The sequence below is a fragment of the Heteronotia binoei genome, chromosome 6 (genome assembly GCF_032191835.1).
Source record: "Heteronotia binoei isolate CCM8104 ecotype False Entrance Well chromosome 6, APGP_CSIRO_Hbin_v1, whole genome shotgun sequence".
Classification (NCBI taxonomy): domain Eukaryota; kingdom Metazoa; phylum Chordata; class Lepidosauria; order Squamata; family Gekkonidae; genus Heteronotia; species Heteronotia binoei.
This window is the reverse complement of record NC_083228.1, coordinates 65,535,834-65,553,125: the sequence shown is the minus strand read 5'-3', so window position 1 is coordinate 65,553,125 and position 17,292 is coordinate 65,535,834. Positions and strand designations below refer to the sequence as shown.

The 17,292-nt window shown below is 40.2% G+C and overlaps 2 protein-coding genes across 9 annotated transcripts in view; both read left to right on the top strand.

The window, feature by feature from the left end:
- ACSL5 (acyl-CoA synthetase long chain family member 5) overlaps nt 1-10,523 on the top strand; it is a 214,804-nt gene extending 204,281 nt beyond the window's left edge. For 7 of the 8 annotated variants that reach the window (XM_060241679.1, XM_060241677.1, XM_060241674.1 and 4 more), the window contains 9 exons: nt 85-219; nt 317-412; nt 1,248-1,320; nt 1,930-2,018; nt 2,106-2,222; nt 4,676-4,819; nt 5,113-5,214; nt 8,314-8,385; nt 9,724-10,523. In XM_060241679.1, the coding sequence (XP_060097662.1) occupies nt 85-219; nt 317-412; nt 1,248-1,320; nt 1,930-2,018; nt 2,106-2,222; nt 4,676-4,819; nt 5,113-5,214; nt 8,314-8,385; nt 9,724-9,861 (966 nt within the window). In that variant the 3' untranslated portion in view covers nt 9,862-10,523. Of the gene's footprint in view, nt 1-84; nt 220-316; nt 413-1,247; nt 1,321-1,929; nt 2,019-2,105; nt 2,223-4,675; nt 4,820-5,112; nt 5,219-8,313; nt 8,386-9,723 lie in introns of all 8 variants that reach the window. The other variant, XM_060241673.1, reaches the window with a different exon arrangement.
- TECTB (tectorin beta) overlaps nt 1-17,292 on the top strand; it is a 174,909-nt gene that overhangs the window by 135,398 nt on the left and 22,219 nt on the right. The gene's annotated exons all lie outside the window — the stretch shown is intronic.

Here is a 17,292-nt window from a genome sequence, read left to right as displayed (position 1 = left end):
AAAATGGTGCTCCATTAACAGCTTTTGTGTGCAAGGCAAATGGTTAATGCACAGTGTTTGTGATAATGGACTAATCTCTTGCAGATACAAAGTGGTGCTCAAACAACATTCAAACGTCTTCTGCTAAATATCGCTGTGGCTAGAAAACATGCTGAAGTAAAGCAAGGCATTCTCCGAAACACAAGTATCTGGGACAAGCTAGTATTCAATAAAATTCAAGTATGTGTTGCTCTCAAATACAAGTCTCCAGCAACCCATGCTGTTAAACACTGCAGCTGTGGTGCTTGTAATAATATTCTTCTGTTTCCCTTTACAGAACATCATGGGTGGGAAAGTGCGAATAGTAGTAACTGGAGCTGCCCCAATATCTCCATCTGTCTTAAAATTTCTTAGGTCAGCTTTTGGATGTCAGGTAAGGTTTGGGAAATCATGGGTTCCTTAGAACTTCCTCATTCTGTTAGTATATCACTTCTATAGAATTTGGGAGTTCCTGGGAAAAAGTGATTAGTGATGAATTAAATGAAAGAGAAATGTGCTGAGGAACTGACAGTGATGTAACTTGATGAAATTAGAAGACACTTCTGTATTAAGCTTTCAATTGTGCTTGGAGCTGACTTGCATCAAAGTAGACATCTGAAGGATAGTCTCTTCCCCATACATTCATGCCAGGGAACTAAGATCACAAGGAGATGCCTCCTGACTGCCCCAGCAATCAAAGAAACTTTACTAGTGAACATGCAAAAGAAGGCTTTTGGGTGATTTTGAAACAACCTCCCCTGGAAGGTGTGCCTGGTCGCCTTGCTTTTGATCTTCAGGAACAGAAGATGTTTTTTAATCCAAGACTGTATTTGACTCATTTAGTTTTTATTTATTGCCAGTCCTAATTGAGATTCTAAATTTATGTGTTTTCATAATTGTTTTATTTATATTCTACCTTGCAGAGTTTAAGGCAGCTTACAAAGGCAGCTAATAAATGTTTTAAGTAAATAAACTTAAATAGAAGTGAATTTGCTAAACAAGTAGGCTGATGAATTTTTGAGGCATGAGATTTTTCTCTCATTGCATCTTCTACAGTGAACTTGTGTTATTTTCTGCTGGTAAGCAACTGCACTGGAGGCCAACAGATATAACATATCGGTCTGCTAATCATGACTTGCAATAGCATATTAAGCTGCTTGATAAAATGCTTACTTGGCATCCATGTTGGATCTCAAAGGCTGTTGTCTAACACTAATTTTCTGAATTAGATTTTTGAAGCATATGGTCAAACAGAATGCACTGCTGGCTGTACCTTCTCATTACCAGGAGACTGGACAACAGGTAGGGCTGCTTTTAAAAATATATTGTAGATTTATTTGGTTACTGTAGAATATGGATATGTGTGGAAAGGGAAGTATGTGAGTGTGATGGCATCTGAGCTCTGAGAAGATATCTTCAGATAAGAATAGGATATGTGTACAATTTATTCATTTGTATCTGGGAATACAGACACAGGAAAGATACTTCCGGATATTAAGTTATGCTTACAATGATGATCACTTACATTTTGTTTATCAATGGGGATAAGCTTCTGTTCCCCTCTAATAAAATAAAATCCTTTACTCTGAATAAAACTCAGGTTAGGCATGCAAACATGACTAAAACATCTAACTTAAGGAGAAGAAAGCACTTTGTTTCATGTACATGTAATTTGACCGCTTGGAAAACTCAGAACAAAATAGGTGGTGTGGAGGAAAGCAAGGATGAACAGCAAATTGTGCAGGGGGTTGGACTAGATGACCCTTCCAACTCTATGATTCTATAAAATTGACAATGTTTTTTCTTGAGCCTTGTTATTTTCCACTACCCTGAAGTTCTGTTACCTTATATGGGTAAAGAAAATATTGTACAGTGTGCAAATGTTTAAATGTTTTGAATGGTCTCTTCCAGGCCATGTTGGGCCACCTCTAGCCTGCAACCTCATAAAACTTGAAGATGTGACTGAAATGAACTACTTTGCAGCTAACAATGAAGGGGAGGTAAGCAACCTTTCTGATGTTAAAAAAAAGTGGACGATCTTATTCATAAATGGAGATGAGACTAAAATGAACTTGTATTTTCTGTAGGTTTGCATCAAAGGGCCAAATGTAATGAAGGGTTATCTAAAGGATCCAGAGAAAACAGCAGAAGCCATTGATAAGGATGGTTGGCTTCATACTGGAGACATTGGGAAATGGTTACCGGTAAGAAAGCTTATATTGAAATAAATGTCATTAGTCTACTGGACTTCTGTTTCATTTTGTTGTAACAAACCAGTAGAGCTGTGCAGTCACTGAACTGTCATTCTAAGCTATTCCTTATTTGGCTACAAAATACTCCTAGGAAGGATATTGAGATTTTAGGTGTACTCTAGTATAGGCCCCAAAGAATGCAGAGTTGTAGGAATAGTGCCTTCTCCTATAGTCTATAAAGGAATTATAAACTGGACACATTAAAGATGGAAACTAGTATACAGCAGTGGGTAGTACCTATATACTAACTGACATTTCAGGCTGTAAAGTAATAAGCATTACTATGCAAATAGTAAATGATACCAAAAAGTTTTTGGCAAGTTTTATGGCTAGGATGGGAGTGTGATAAAAAGAGCAGCCAAAGGGCAACCTTTCTTGAATATTGTCAGCTCTAGATTAAATGTTAGGTGATATAGTAACAAAACAAAAGAAAAACCAAATAACTTTGACACCAGGTTGGTAGCAATTGTTAGTGTTGGGGACTCTTTCACAGATAAGGTTGAGATTCTAGATCACATATTAAATTATGCCTTTAATGTATTTAGACACTGCTTCCAAACTTCTAAAACAGAAGCAGAATTCTATTTCCAAAAAAGTCATCTGAAGTTTTCCACTTCTACTCCACAGTGATTATAACTGGGTGTAAGAAATATGGCTAATGTTACTGTATTTTAGCCCTGGCTTTAATGATGTGTTTTTGTTTGGTTTAAATAGTTTTAAGATAAGGGTTTTTTTTTAATTTTGTGTTTTTAATTTGTTAGCTGTCTTGGTGGCCCTAATGTGGGCAGAAAGGCAACATATAAATTTGGGAAGTTAGAATAAATGCTAGCAGAATGACAATTGGGGGAAATACCTTAACTTTTAAAGCCTCTGTTATAACATACAAAAGTTTTCTTTTTGAATAGCTTGCATACAATTTGTACAGCTACCACATCTAAAGTGCCCAAATATGTAAGGGTTGTCTATCAAATTTAAAGTTTTCATGTACCAAAGTGCCCCTGATGGACATGGTTTTCCTGTATACTGTTACAGGCTGGTAATCTGGTATTCAGGAGATGCCAGTGTATAAATTTATATTTTTAACAAGTGATGACAATTGAAATAATCTATAAAGAGGAATGTTGCTCTTTGTTGCTGCTACCAGTGTCTCTGAGTAACCCCAAGAACTTGGCCATTTAAATTTGTGATTCCAATGAATATTCTGCAATATGAGATGAATTTCATTTGATGCACAGAAAAGCACTGAAAGAGGTGTTGATACAATCTCTAGTATTTACAATTCATTTGCAATAGAATGCACTAGTGCTAGTGTTCAGTTCATTCTAAATATGAAGTTTGGAAATAGCAGATTAGTGCTTTTCCCACCTAAGTGATGGTGTGAGGCTGACTGTTAATTAACAATCATAATCTGTAAGCTTCCCACCAAAATGTCAGTAGTCATAAAATAGCCCTCCTGTCTTCTCCCCAAATGGAGAAGATAAGGTTGAAAGGAAGCAAATGGTACTTTAATAATTGACAATGGGGCATGTTACAGTTTTAGTTAGAATTGCAAAGAGCTAGTATAACTGCCCATGGGTACTTGAAAACTGAGCTAAAACAAATAAAATGAATTTTAACAGGAATTAATGTAAAGTTCTGCATTTAGGTAGGAAAAAATCAAATGCATAATTATGTGTGAAAAGGATCTAGGGGTCTTAGTGGACCATACACTGAAGAAGATGATGATGATATTGGATTTATATCCTGCCCTCCACTCCGAATCTCAGAGACTCAGAGCAGCTCACAATCTCCTTTACCTTCCTCCCCCACAACAGACACCCTGTGAGGTGGGTGGGGCTGGAGAGGGCTCTCACAGCAGCTGCCCTTTCAAGGACAACCTCTGCCAGAGCTATGGTTGACCCAAGGCCATTCCAGCAGGTACAAGTGGAGGAGTGGGAAATCAAATCTGGTTCTCTCAGATAAGAGTCTGCACACTTAACCACTACACCGAACTGACTCTCATGAGTCAGCAGTGTGATGTGGTAGTTAAAAAGGCAAATGCGATTTTGGACTGTATCAATAGAAGAATAGTTTCCAGATCAGTGCTTAGTTTCCGTGGCCCCTTCTAACACACCCAGTGAAATGCTGTTCACCGCTTTGGGGTCAGGCAGCATTTTTTCTCCTTGCCAGTTTTTTCAGGAATCCTGGAGAGGTTTTTTTCCCATCTTCTGAGCTTGGAGTAGGGGTCACTGGGCGTGTGTATAGGGGGGATGTACTGCATTGTGTTGAACTTGATGACCCTGCAGGTCCCTCTAGCTCTATGATTTTTATGGCTGATAGATGTAGAATCTTCAGCAAGCAATTTAACAATTACATGGAATACACTGAACATAAATTATATCAGATGTACTAAATCTCCTTCACAGAGTGGAGCGTTGAAGATTATTGATAGAAAAAAGAACATCTTCAAACTTGCTCAGGGAGAGTACATTGCACCAGAGAAGATAGAAAACATCTACATCAGAAGTGCTCCTGTAGCACAGGTGTTTGTGCATGGGGAAAGCTTACAGGTAATAGTGCATTCTTGTAGAACTTGACCTCAGAGATCCTCTGAGACAGATGACTGTCCAAATAGTGGCGACTTGACACCTGTTCTATAACTTTACTAGACTTCAAAGGGGGATATGGACCTAGTGGGTAGTATGTTCATAAAAAGAGAGCTGCTTCATAACATGAAGTGACATGTAGGAACTACTGCCCCCATATCAGAAGGGGATTAGGCTCTTTGTAAATGTGTTCTTAGAATATGGATTGGTAATGAATAGGACCTGACTTATCTGCTTCCCCCCCCCCCCCCCGCAAGTCTTTCTTGGTTGGTGTGGTGGTTCCTGACCCAGAGACTCTTCCAGAGTTTGCAGCAAAGTTGGGAGTGAAGGGTTCATATGAAGAGCTTTGCAAAAATGCAGTAAGTACCATTTTTTTTCATTGAGGAAAATGCCTGATCTTGAATTGTGTTCTGATCAAAACTGGATCTGGCTGGGATAATATGGCTACTGGCTCTACTGTTAATTTCACCAGTCATGCATGCACACCAACTTTGGTTAGAAGTGGTGTTCACTAAATGATTATGGTGGTGTTCATTAAATAACTGTTTGATACTGAAGTCGTCAATTTTCCACCCAAGCCAGTCACAGGCACACTATCTGCCTTGGTTTCTTCTGAAGAGCTTCATACAAGGTGTGTAAGAGGATAATTAAACATTAGCAATGAATGCAAGAATAGTGGATGGGAGAAGAAGCAATGCTTAATGAACTGCCCTTCACTGTTTGCATAACTTATGTATCTGACCTTGTACAGTGCCTTGGGATGTTTAGTGTCAGTTGAAAGCTCATAATGCAAGGTCTTGCTAGATATTAAAGGTAAAGGTAATCCCAGTGCAAGCACCGAGTCACTATTGACCCATGGGGTGATGGTCACATCATAACATTTTCTTGGCAGACTTTTTACAGGGTGGTTTGCCATTGCCTTCCCCAGTCATCTACACATTTATATTAACACCACACAATTGTTCAAGGGTAGTAGTGATATATTGGGCAATGTTCCCAACAGTCAATGAATTGCCCTATTTTAACATACTCTTTTGGGGAGGGGGAATAACCCTGCCTGCGTCTCTATTAAGTGAGAAGATACTAAAACATGCAACAAATACATTAAATAGCCCGGTTTCGTTTTGATTTTCTCTCCAATGTTTAAATTTTTATATTCTGTGTATTTTTATCTGAATCTATTATGCCATTAAAGGTTTGGTATGGTACTTAGTAAATAATAAGGTGGTGCTGGAACACAGATGTTCTCAGAATAGCTCTTTAAAGCATACCAGCATTTCAGATTTCTGAAAGATGTTTAAATGCAGAAAACTGACCATAATCAACATTTCTTAAAGGCTTTTTAGACATAGCAGTGAAGAGTAAAAATTTATTGAAAGGGAAGTGTAAGAAATGTGCCAATATAAGATGTTGACTGAGAGGGAACAGGCTTTCTTCAATGATTTGGATCAATTTGCCATGAGCTGTAGCCACCTCTAGTACAGTAGCTGTTCCGCCACTTGTCATTACATCTATAAATAGATTTCCATAGCTAGTCTGTCAGATATTGGTATACACCTCCCTTTTTAAAAATGAGGAGTTCTCAAAGATGTCATCTCAACTGATTTGGGGGTATTGCCAAATATTTTTGGTGACACGGGGAAGGTTTGTCCTCAGGTCAAATGTAGGGTATCAGAGCTGGGAACAATGAAATACGGAAATTGATGTGACTGCTGTCACCAGCTGTTGGGTGCTTTTTTCCAAAAATGTGTGCAGTTATAGAATCCTGGACAATAGGACTTTGGTGAGGAAAGGGGAAATGCAAAGATACTCAATGGAATCCATGTTTCACAGAGGTAGTAATTCCAGGGCATGTGCAGAGCTCATAGAAAATTTAACTCATTCCGAGTGAAACCAAACCTGATTTTGGCTATTGTTATGTATGTACCTTAAAGTATGTATTTCCTGCTGGCTCATTAGAGCCAGGAAAGCAGAGCTCGGGGACTGTATAATAATGGGTAGTGGGATCCAAAGACCTTCCGCCCTGCACCTATCACAGACCCCTGCCTGTTTGAATGAACTAATGACCGGCTAGCGCAGGAGATTAGAGTTGTATATAGGTTCGGACCACAGGCCCTTAGTCAGTCTTTGTTGGGAGCAACCTTCAACATGCTTTCCTTAATAAAGAGCTGTCCTCACTATGATCTCATCTCTGCAATACTTTGAACCCACTATATTATAGTGGTGACGAAGGTGGGATCCTGGTAGGTGACGCAGCAACTGGCAACGCACCGCACCTTGCAGCAAGCTCCAGCTCTGTGCATCACACTGCCATTGCTCACAAGGGTCGCCACGCTGGGACAGGAGATGAGTCAGAGCCAAGCTTCCGGCTCTCTGCAATGCTTTGAACCCACTATATTATAGCTATGATGGAGGAGAGGGGAACTGGAGTAAGTACAGGTCTAATGTGATAAGGATGGGCAAGATCCACAAAGGCAAAAGAGAAGCATAAGCATCTTGGCCAGCAGGAAATTACCTTTTTGCTGGTGGGATAAGCACCGTGATTCAGCTGTTCTCTAGTGAGGGTCAGGAAATATAACAAAGGACTGTGATTTTGGGGTCTCCTTTTACAGATTAACTGAACACTGGCACGCAGTTGCACAATTGGCTTTGTTGCAGTGGGAACCTGGGTCCCTGACTTGGTCCTGTTTGCTGCCCCATGCAGGCAGGGAGAGCCAGCAGGGGCAACAGCAGCAAAGGCAGCTGCATCCAGAAAGGAGGGATGGGCTGTATGGGCCGTTGTGGGGCAGGGGAGCCATAAAGGTGCAAAAGCCTGGTGCATCCCTACCAAGGATGGCCTTTGATAAAGGGCCTGAAATGGGCCATAGGGAGAGGGGGAAGGGGGAGGGACCACCAGGGAGTAAGATGTGCCCTGCTGCCCAGTCAATTCACTTGGCCACATGAGAACATTGACTGGCAGGCAGGTCAGTTGATGCCAAGGTCTGTTTATCCTATCCTGTGCCAAGGCTTCTTACAGCTATATCAATAAGTTGCGGCCATTTTATTCAAGAAGGATGAAAGCAAATGGGTTGAAAGTGAATGCTACAGGAAGGATCCTTTGCCTTCACTGCCCTCTCCCCTCCTCTAGGTGGTGAGATGGCAAATGGTGGCTCTTCCTTTTACCTTGTTGGGTGAGGAATTCATAGGCCTATTGAAAGATGTGGGGGATCTATTTATAGATCATTCTGATACCTGGCCAGCTGTCAGAAATGCCAGTCTTTGAGGGCATCTGCATTCTTCTTCCCTGGATGTTACACACTTTATCTTTCCATTGAGCCTGCCTACCACAACCATGGATTTTGCTGCTACATATGAAGTTTTAAAATCTTGGATACAAAGGAAAGAGATTATTGAGGAATGGTGACTGGCCTCATACCACAACATACTAAATAAAATACTACTTTGAAATTTTCTTTTAGGCAGTGAAGAAAGTTATTGTGGAAGACATGACTAAGTTGGGTAAAGAAGCTGGACTTAAGTCCTTTGAACAAGTAAGTAGCTTATTCACTCAGTTTCTTGCTACAAGCTATCTTATGAAAATGGCTTTCAAGAGTGTGATCTAGATGTAACCAGTGCAGTTGATTTGGAAAAAATGTTTAGGTGAAATCTAATGGCTTTAATACAGAAATGGTTATTTATTCATTTGTGATTTCTATCCTGTTCTCCTTGTGAGCAGACTCAGGGTGGGTTATGCAAAGGAAACCCCCAGTAAATAGTACATTACAGTCTTCACTAATACTTTACCATGTAATAGTATATAATAATACCTAACAGACACCTCTCATGCAATATCAAAATACACAGTAAGCAATGAATGTTCAATAGAACAATTAGAAATTACACAGAACAAAAATATACAAACATACTCCCAAGTCCATACTTCCATAAGTCAAAACTGCTCTCCAAAATTCTGTTACAAATTCTCCAGGTAACTACATGGAAAAGTCTCAGATGGTGCTACTCATGGAGATAAAAATATCCATTCAGCTGACCAGTAATCAATGCAAAAGATCCTGTTTCAGAATCTTGATCCACAGCTGAGCTTCTCTCACAGAGCAATATCCTCTTAATGCATCATTTAAAACAAAGAGGAGAAAAAAAATCTCAAAGAATGGAGCGCCCAGGCCTCAAGTAATTTTTAAATGACCATCCTATGTCTTTCTCTGCAGGCATGGCATTCTCCTAAATCATGCTAATACATAATGCATAAATGGCTTTAATATATGAATGGCTTTCATGCATAAATGGAAATATAATGCATCTAGTACAAAAGGGTAAAGTTTTGTTACTTAAAAGGACTTTAAATTTTAAGGTTGAAGTTAAATTGACCTTAGAACTTGTTTCTGGGCTCCTAAATGGCAGTTTAGGAGGGCCAATGGATGGGTTCTATGACATCTTGTTCACACTCTGTGACTAATCTTGGACAAGTTACTTTTAGCTACTGCTATGTCTTTATCTTCATCTGCTGAACTAGTGTGTGGAATGAATGCATATATTATGCTATGCAATGTGATAAGCTCCTAATCAAATGTTGATTGCTGTACCTTGAAGGGGATAAAGATGATTGCCAAAGATTGAAATAAAGAGAACTTGGACAGTTGTATAAAAGGATGCTGGATGCCATGAAGCTCTCTTAATGCAAAAGTATATAGAGGATGGGTACTTGCTTAAGAGCATAGACTTCTTGGTTCAGGAAAAAAATCATGGTAGTACTGTAATTTCTGCCATACAGTCCAGGTTTTGTGTGAAAACTGTATGTTGAAGTGCAGCAACAAATTAATTCAGTGCTCTATAAGACAAGTATTTTATGATACTCTCTTTGCAACTAGGTAAAGGATATCTACCTTCATCCAGAAATGTTCACAGTTGAAAATGGACTCTTGACCCCAACCCTAAAGGCCAAGAGAGCAGAGGTATCAAAACGCTTCAGGAGCCAAATTGATGCACTTTACGCTTCTAGTATATAGGAAGGCAAAGGCTAACTTGGATATAAGCTTATGATGGACTACAAAAGCACTCACCAGGAAACTAAAATCCTTATTTCCTCTTATCATCTGATGTCTTTAAAAGAAATACCACATAGAAACAAGTTGTGGTGAGTTGTATAAAATCAGCAAGGTGGTTAAGTGAAGACTACTGACTTGAGATGGTCAACGCAATTGAAGAAAGTGTCCTGTTTCCTCAATGATTACTATCTTGTCTCTTCGTGATTATATGATCACAATGGAAAAGCCTTGCTCTACTGAGTGTGTCTGTTCTTATAAATTAAACAGCTGTATAGGAAAATATCTTTGGAAGAACTTTCTGTGGTGGGCGTACCGGTCAAAATGAGATATTGGAGCAGAACAGTATCAGTCTAATCCTTACTGAGTGGCTCTACCATATTGAGGGATGGAAATTCTGTCTGCACGCATTCATTTAACATTGTATTTTCTTAGTGATGTCATCTCTGGCTTTGTATAATATGCTTGAAGAGCAAAGCCATACACCTTAAAGCTCTTAGCTGTAATGGCAGCCATAAATGTACCTACCTCTTCAATTTAGAGATTCATATTTTCCAAAGCCTAATATAACTGTATCCCTGCAAGATGTCTTGAATATGTGAAAAATAAAAACAATTGCACTGTCATATTGTCTAAGCACTTTGATTAGAATATCTTATCTAGAACTTGATTTGTTAGCTTTTACTTATTAGATAAACACGATTATTGGAGAATAACATTGGCAGTGGATCCACTTTTATAACTACATTGATTAGAGTGACACTGCACTGTAGAGCCCAGGGGTGTGTTTTTAAGATGTGCTTCTAATCTGCACAGTAGCAAGCAGGTTCTTGGCAGCTGTGGCAAATTTTGGAAAACTGGTCTTCAACCTTGGAACTTGCAAACAAATCAGAGGAATTTCCTTGCTGATGAGGTACTGCTAACACTGCATATTTCAAATTACAGGTGCACAAACCTAAATACTTCCAATTGTCTTAGATTTCATTCAAGGAGTGAAATCTTTCTACCTGAGTTGTATGCTTAAATCTGCTCTGCCAAGTTTTTTTTCTACAGTCTTGATGTATTTCAGCAGTGAGTATTTTTCTAATTGAATATGTTCTGGTGAGTAACCTGCATGAACTCATTCCAGTCTTGAGTATTACTATGAAGGGGATATCAATAATTTACAACCATGGAGGAAAGTTTTCAGCTAACTGTTCTGAGTCAATATAAAGAATTGTTCAGCCAGCAGAGAGCTGCATGTTCAGAAAGGAAGCTACTTAATCCTAAAACAGACATCACCATTACCTTTTTGGTCTATTTAGCAGATATATTTTCATGAAACAAAGTGTAGTTTAAACCCAGCAAATACATAAAATCCATCATTTCTGTTCCAAATAAAGGGTCTTGCAAGGAAGGTGGTAGAAAACTGGTTTACAAAGGTTGGATTTTCCCTTTTTATAAAGCTTTTTTGATTAGCTACAGAATTAAAATGCTGGTCTTAAGTTAGGTGTGCGCTTGTGTTAAAAATCTAAGTGGTCAAATATGCTACCCTTTTAATCTTCTCTAAAAGCACATACACTTTGTGATGGACTATCCTTTAAGAGATAAGTGCTCTGTAAACAGGTAATGGACTGTGAAGAATTAATGCCAGAGAGCTTGAGTCACAGACAGCTCAAAGGAATTTGAACAGTTAATGTGAGCTTAGTTGAAAGACTTCAGAGCTGAATGCTGAAGAGAACTCAGTCTAGCAAAGAATTGAGTGCTGACAGAGAGCCAGTTTAGTGTAGTGGTTAAGTGTGCAGACTCTTATCTGGGAGAACTGGGTTTGATTCCCCACTCCTCCACTTGCACCTGCTGGAATAGCCTTGGGTCAGCCATAGCTCTGGCAGAGGTTGTCCTTGAAAGGGCAGCTGCTGTGAGAGCACTCTCAGCCCCACCCACCTCACAGTGTGTCTGTTGTGGGGGAGGAAGATAAAGGAGATTGTGAGCCTTTCTGAGTCTCTGAAATTTGGAGTGGAGGGCGGAAGATCCAATATCATCTTCTTCTTTAGCCATGATTGAGAGCAGTTTAACACAGACCTGGGAAGTTTGGCAGGAGGAGGGGGTAGATGGTGAAGAGGGCGGGATATAAATCCAATATCATCGTCTTCTTTAGCCATGATTGAGAGCAGTTTAACACAGACCTGGGAAGTTTGGCAGGAGGAGGGGGTAGATGGCGAAGAAGGGGTAGACCGTCTAGTGAGAAAAAGATTCGCTACTGCTTAAAAAGTAGACACCACAAAAACTGGAGTGATCCTTGGTTTGGTGTGTTTAGAGAAATCTGAACTAGTAGAATTCGAGTGTACTGGTGTGTTTAGTGAAGGAATTTAGAAACTAGATAGTGTATCCCTGTGTTCTGGAAAACATGAGCTGGTTAAACTCAAAGTGAACTGGAGTGTTTAAGAAACGCTGAAACAAAAGCCTCTCAATTTAAAGATTCTGTGTGAAAAGCTGCTTGAAATGTATGAACTGTAGTCTGTGCCTCAGACATTTTACTCCCATTTCGCCTGACCTTTCCCCCCTCTATGTTGAATAAAATATTATTTTTGAATTTATATAGGGTCTTGTGTGCCATTACAGTAGCTTAAGTTAAAGGTGTGATCTTATCCCTTCCCTCAGCTTCCTGGGCTGAGCCAGCAGCAAAATACCATACTGTGACACAATGACAGCCATAGATCTTCAGAGAAGAATAGAACCTAGATAAAAAGGGCTGTTCACTCAGAGTATCATAGAATTAGAAGGTACTCCCAGAATCTAGTCCAACCCCCTGCACAAGGCAGAAAATTCAGAAATGCATCCCTTCACACACCCCCAGTGACCCCTATTCCATGACCAGATGGCAAAAAAAACTTCAGGCTTGGAGAAGAATGGCTGCCTGACCCCAAAGTGGCAATCAGCATTTCCCTGGGCATGTAAGAAAGAGCCATGAGAACTAAACACTGATGCCTTCCTGCCCTCCCTGTCATGCTCTGCCTAAGCTCACAGAATCAGCATTGCTGACAGATGGCCATCTAGCCTGTGTTTACGAACCTCCAAATAAAGAGAGCCCACCACCTCCCAAGGAAGCCTGTTCCACTGAGGAACCACTCTGGCAGGAAGTTCTTTTGATTTACTTTCAACTCTAAGAAAAACAGAGGGAAAATTCTGCCTCTTGAGGGAGGGAAGTGGGCAAGGTCATCATGTATGTTTGCAAGAAAGAGTAATCATGTTCACTTTACAAATTAAACTGGGGACCAGTACTTGGATAAATCTGAGGTTTCAGTCACATGTTCAGCTGTACATGCACTGAATATAGTAATGTGAGAAGTACTTGATGTATGTATAAAGACCAATCAAGCATACACTATAAACAGATTGTACATGCATTTACTTTAACTTGTGATCAGGGATTCAGGAACAGGAGTAAATACCAAAGGGTAAGCATCTGGTACTTTGATCAGCATGGGCTGAAACTAATCCACTGTTCTCCAAGCTTACAAGTAGAACAAGATGGGAAAGCACCAAATCATCATAAACATACCCTAAGGCCACTTATGAAGTTGAGGAAGAGGGTGGGAGGCTAAAGGGTAAGATTGCCATAGGTGGAAGGAAAGAGGATGAGATTGCCATAGTTATATTTGCCAACTCAACTAGATGCTTTATTGGACTGAAGCACTCATGATGCTTCAGCACATTTGCTGATTACTTAAATAGGTATCTGTTCTACCCATGGTGTTAAGTACCAGCAGAGCTTTTTTTGAGCAGGAACACACAGGAACGCTGTTCCGGCTGGCTTGGTGTTGGAGTGTGTGGCCTAATATGCAAATAAATTCAAGTTCCTGCTTTTTGTAGAGAAAGCCCTGTGTGAAAAAGCCCTGAGTGCCAGACATTCAAATCCATTTGTGTGGTACTGAAATTGATTAGAAGCGGCTCTGCTACATTTCTAGCATATAGATTTTTGAATTTTTAAAAAGATTTGTTATAAGGCAAGCCATACATCCTTTTGCTGAATAGGATGCCCCACTTTTCATCCATTTTAAAGTTTTGGAAAACAAAGATCTCTGTACTGGTGGGGGAATATGGCCAACTAAATTGGAAAAATTAGGATTCTAATTCACTAGGACATACAGATCTCATTTCAAATTGCCAGCCACCAGTTTGGCACAGAAATATGAGCAACTCTAGCGAGTTTCTCAAGCTCTTGTGTTTCTTCTTTGAGCAAGAATTGGACATGGTACAGATATGTTGAGCATAGTGCTTGATCTTTACAAATAGTAAATAATTCCTCAAGTTCTCAGTATTTTTTCCTATTTGCTCCCATGTGGGAGAAAATCCTCTTTCCCATCTCCACGGGTATTTAGTAAGGTTTTATGTGTTTCTCTCACCTCGCCTTGATAGAAAATGGCGATACTGGAGAATAGCCTTCCTGTGCTGCAAGTGGAAATGAAAGATGTCAGACAGAAACAGTGTAGCTCAGCTTAAATCTTAATAGGCTGTCTTTGTAACAACTGGAGTATACACAGGCACAAAGGACTGTCTGTATACTGGCAGGTCAATGGTCTGCCTTTTACTGCAACCTAGCTACAGACTGTGTGTTGGCTTAAACAAGAGAAATGACTCTCATAGTATCTCAAAAGTTAAAGTTAAAATAGCAATCTCAAATATCAACACCAAAACATATGACCAGCATTCTATGCCTAGACTGTGATAAGATATAGGTTCTCCAACAACCTTTGTCATTGTGAGAATCTCCTAATTTCTAAGCCCTTAACCAGAGGTTATCAACAGGAAGTGCCTGTCAAACTCTATTCCTTTTTCTCCCCTTCACATAAAGATAACAGCCATGAGGAAGCTATTCACATATTCTAGTGTCCCCTGAACAAAAGTGAGACCACATTCCATCTTGTCTAGCACTAAATCAGAGGCCAGCCAGGTGTGGAAAGTTTTAAAGTGGAGGCTCTATAACACTGCTTCCCTACCATCTGAATGTTGTCTCTGGCGCTGGAAATGTTATCTGCAGTGGAAAATAAGCGCTGAATTCAACTACTTGAAAGCTGATGTATTTGTATTAAATACTTCCTTTTCCTTTGTCAGTGTTGCTAACCAAAAGCTCTAATAAGGTAGTGAGAATTGTATGGGTCTCCCCCATGTCATGCATTTAAACCTTCAAAGCTCATATTTCAAACTCTTCAGTACAGTCATTAAACAGTACAGGAAGGAACACAAGTTATCACAAGTAGTCTTTTCAGTAAGCCAACTTGACTATCTTGTCTTGTATTTCCCCTAAGGCATAGCACAAGGGATATGTACACATTCAGTGCACTTTCTCAGCAATGATATGTGACCAAGTCATGAAGACTGCAACAAATAGCCTTTTTTAAATAGAGCAAATATTGATTGGGAATGGAAATGGAAATCCAGAGCTTGCTGTTAAGAGAACTAGGTTAAGAAAAACTGTTGTTCTACTGTTGTAGAAACCAAACCAACAAGTTCTTATACAGTATGTCACAGAAGTGAGTACACCCCCTCACATTTTGTAAATATTTAAGTATATCTTTTGATGTGACAACACTGAAGAAATGACACTTGGCTACAATGTAAAGTAGTGAGTCTACAGCTTGTATAACAGTGTAAATGCAACACACAGCCATTAATGTCTAAACTGCTGGGAACAAAAGTGAGTACACCCCTAAGTGATATTGTCCGAATGAGGCCCAAAGTGTCAATATTTTGTGTGACCACCATTATTTTCTAGCACTGCCTTAACCCTCTTGGGCATAGAGTTCACCAGAGCTTCATAGGTTGCCACTGGAGTCCTCTTCCACTCCTCCATGACATCACGTAGCTGGTGAATGTTAGAGACCTTGCGCACCTCCACCTTCTGTTTCAGGATGCCCCACAGATGCTCAATAGGGTTTAGGTCTGGAGACATGCTTGGCCAGTCCATCACCTTTACCCTCAGCTTCTTTAGCAAGGCAGTGGTCATTTGGGAGGTGTGTTTGGGGTCGTTATCATGTTGGAATACTGCCCTGCGGCCCAGTCTCTGAAGGGATCATGCTCTGCTTCAGTATGTCACAGTACATGCTGCCATTCATGTTTCCCTCAATGAACTGTAGCTCCCCAGTGCCGGCAGCACTCATGCAGCCTCAGACCATGACATTCCCACTGCCGTGCTTGACTGTAGGCAAGACACAATTGTCTTTGTACCTGGTTGCTGCCACACATGCTTGACACCATCTGAACTAAATAAGTTTATCTTAGTCTCATCGGACCACAGAACATGGTTCCAGAAATCCATGTCCTTAGTTTGCTTGTCTGCAGCAAACAGTTTGCGGGCTTTCTTGTGTATCATCTTTAGAAGAAGCTTCCTTCTAGGCCAACAGCCCTGCAGACTAATTTGATGCAGCACGCAGCATATGGTCTGAGCACTGACAGGCTGACCCCCCACCCCTTCAACCTCTGTAGCAATGCTGGTAGCACTCATACGTCTATTTCCCAAAGCCAACCTCTGGATATGATGCTGAGCACGGGCATTCAACTTCTTTGGTCGACCATGGCGAGGCCTGTTCTGAGTGGAACCTGTCCTGTTAAACCGCTGTATGGTCTTAGCCACCATGCTGCAGCTCAGTTTCAGTGTCTTGACAATCTTCTTATAGCCTAGGCCATCTTTATGTAGAGCAACAATTCATTTTTTCAGATCCTCAGAGTTCATTGCCATGAGGTGCCATGTGCAACTTCCAGTGACCAGTATGAGGGAGTGAGAGTGATAACTTGCTCCCCCTTCACACCTGATACCTTGTACCACTAACGAGTCACATGACACCAGGGAGGGAAAACGGCTACTTGCGCCCCATTTGGACAATATCACTTAGGGGTGTACTCACTTTTGTTGCCAGCAGTTTAGACATTAATGGCTGTGTGTTTTGTAATTTTGAGGGGACATCACATTTACACTGTTATACAAGCTGTAGACTCACTACTTTACATTGTAGCCAAGTGTCATTTCTTCAGTGTTGTCACATCAAAAGATATACTTAAATATTTACAAAATGTGAGGGGGTGTACTCACTTCTGTGACATACTGTAAGTATAGTTCTTTACTACAAGGATCAAGGTCGGGGTCCTCAGAAGGTATACTAAACGCTGGGTGAATGTGGGGTCTATGCTATCAGAAAGCACCCTCTCAGAGCAGTTCCATCTTAAAACTAAATTGTTAAAGATGTTTTAGTACTATGCATTTTTAAGAGCAGTCCATATGAGATAAAGGTTATTATAGGAAGGAACACAGTAGGTGTTGGCACAAGAAGTGACATGAATCCGGCTTTCAACAGTGTCAGAAGGGCAAACAAATATACCCGCCTGTATTGATTCTACGGGCAACTTACCCACACTGGT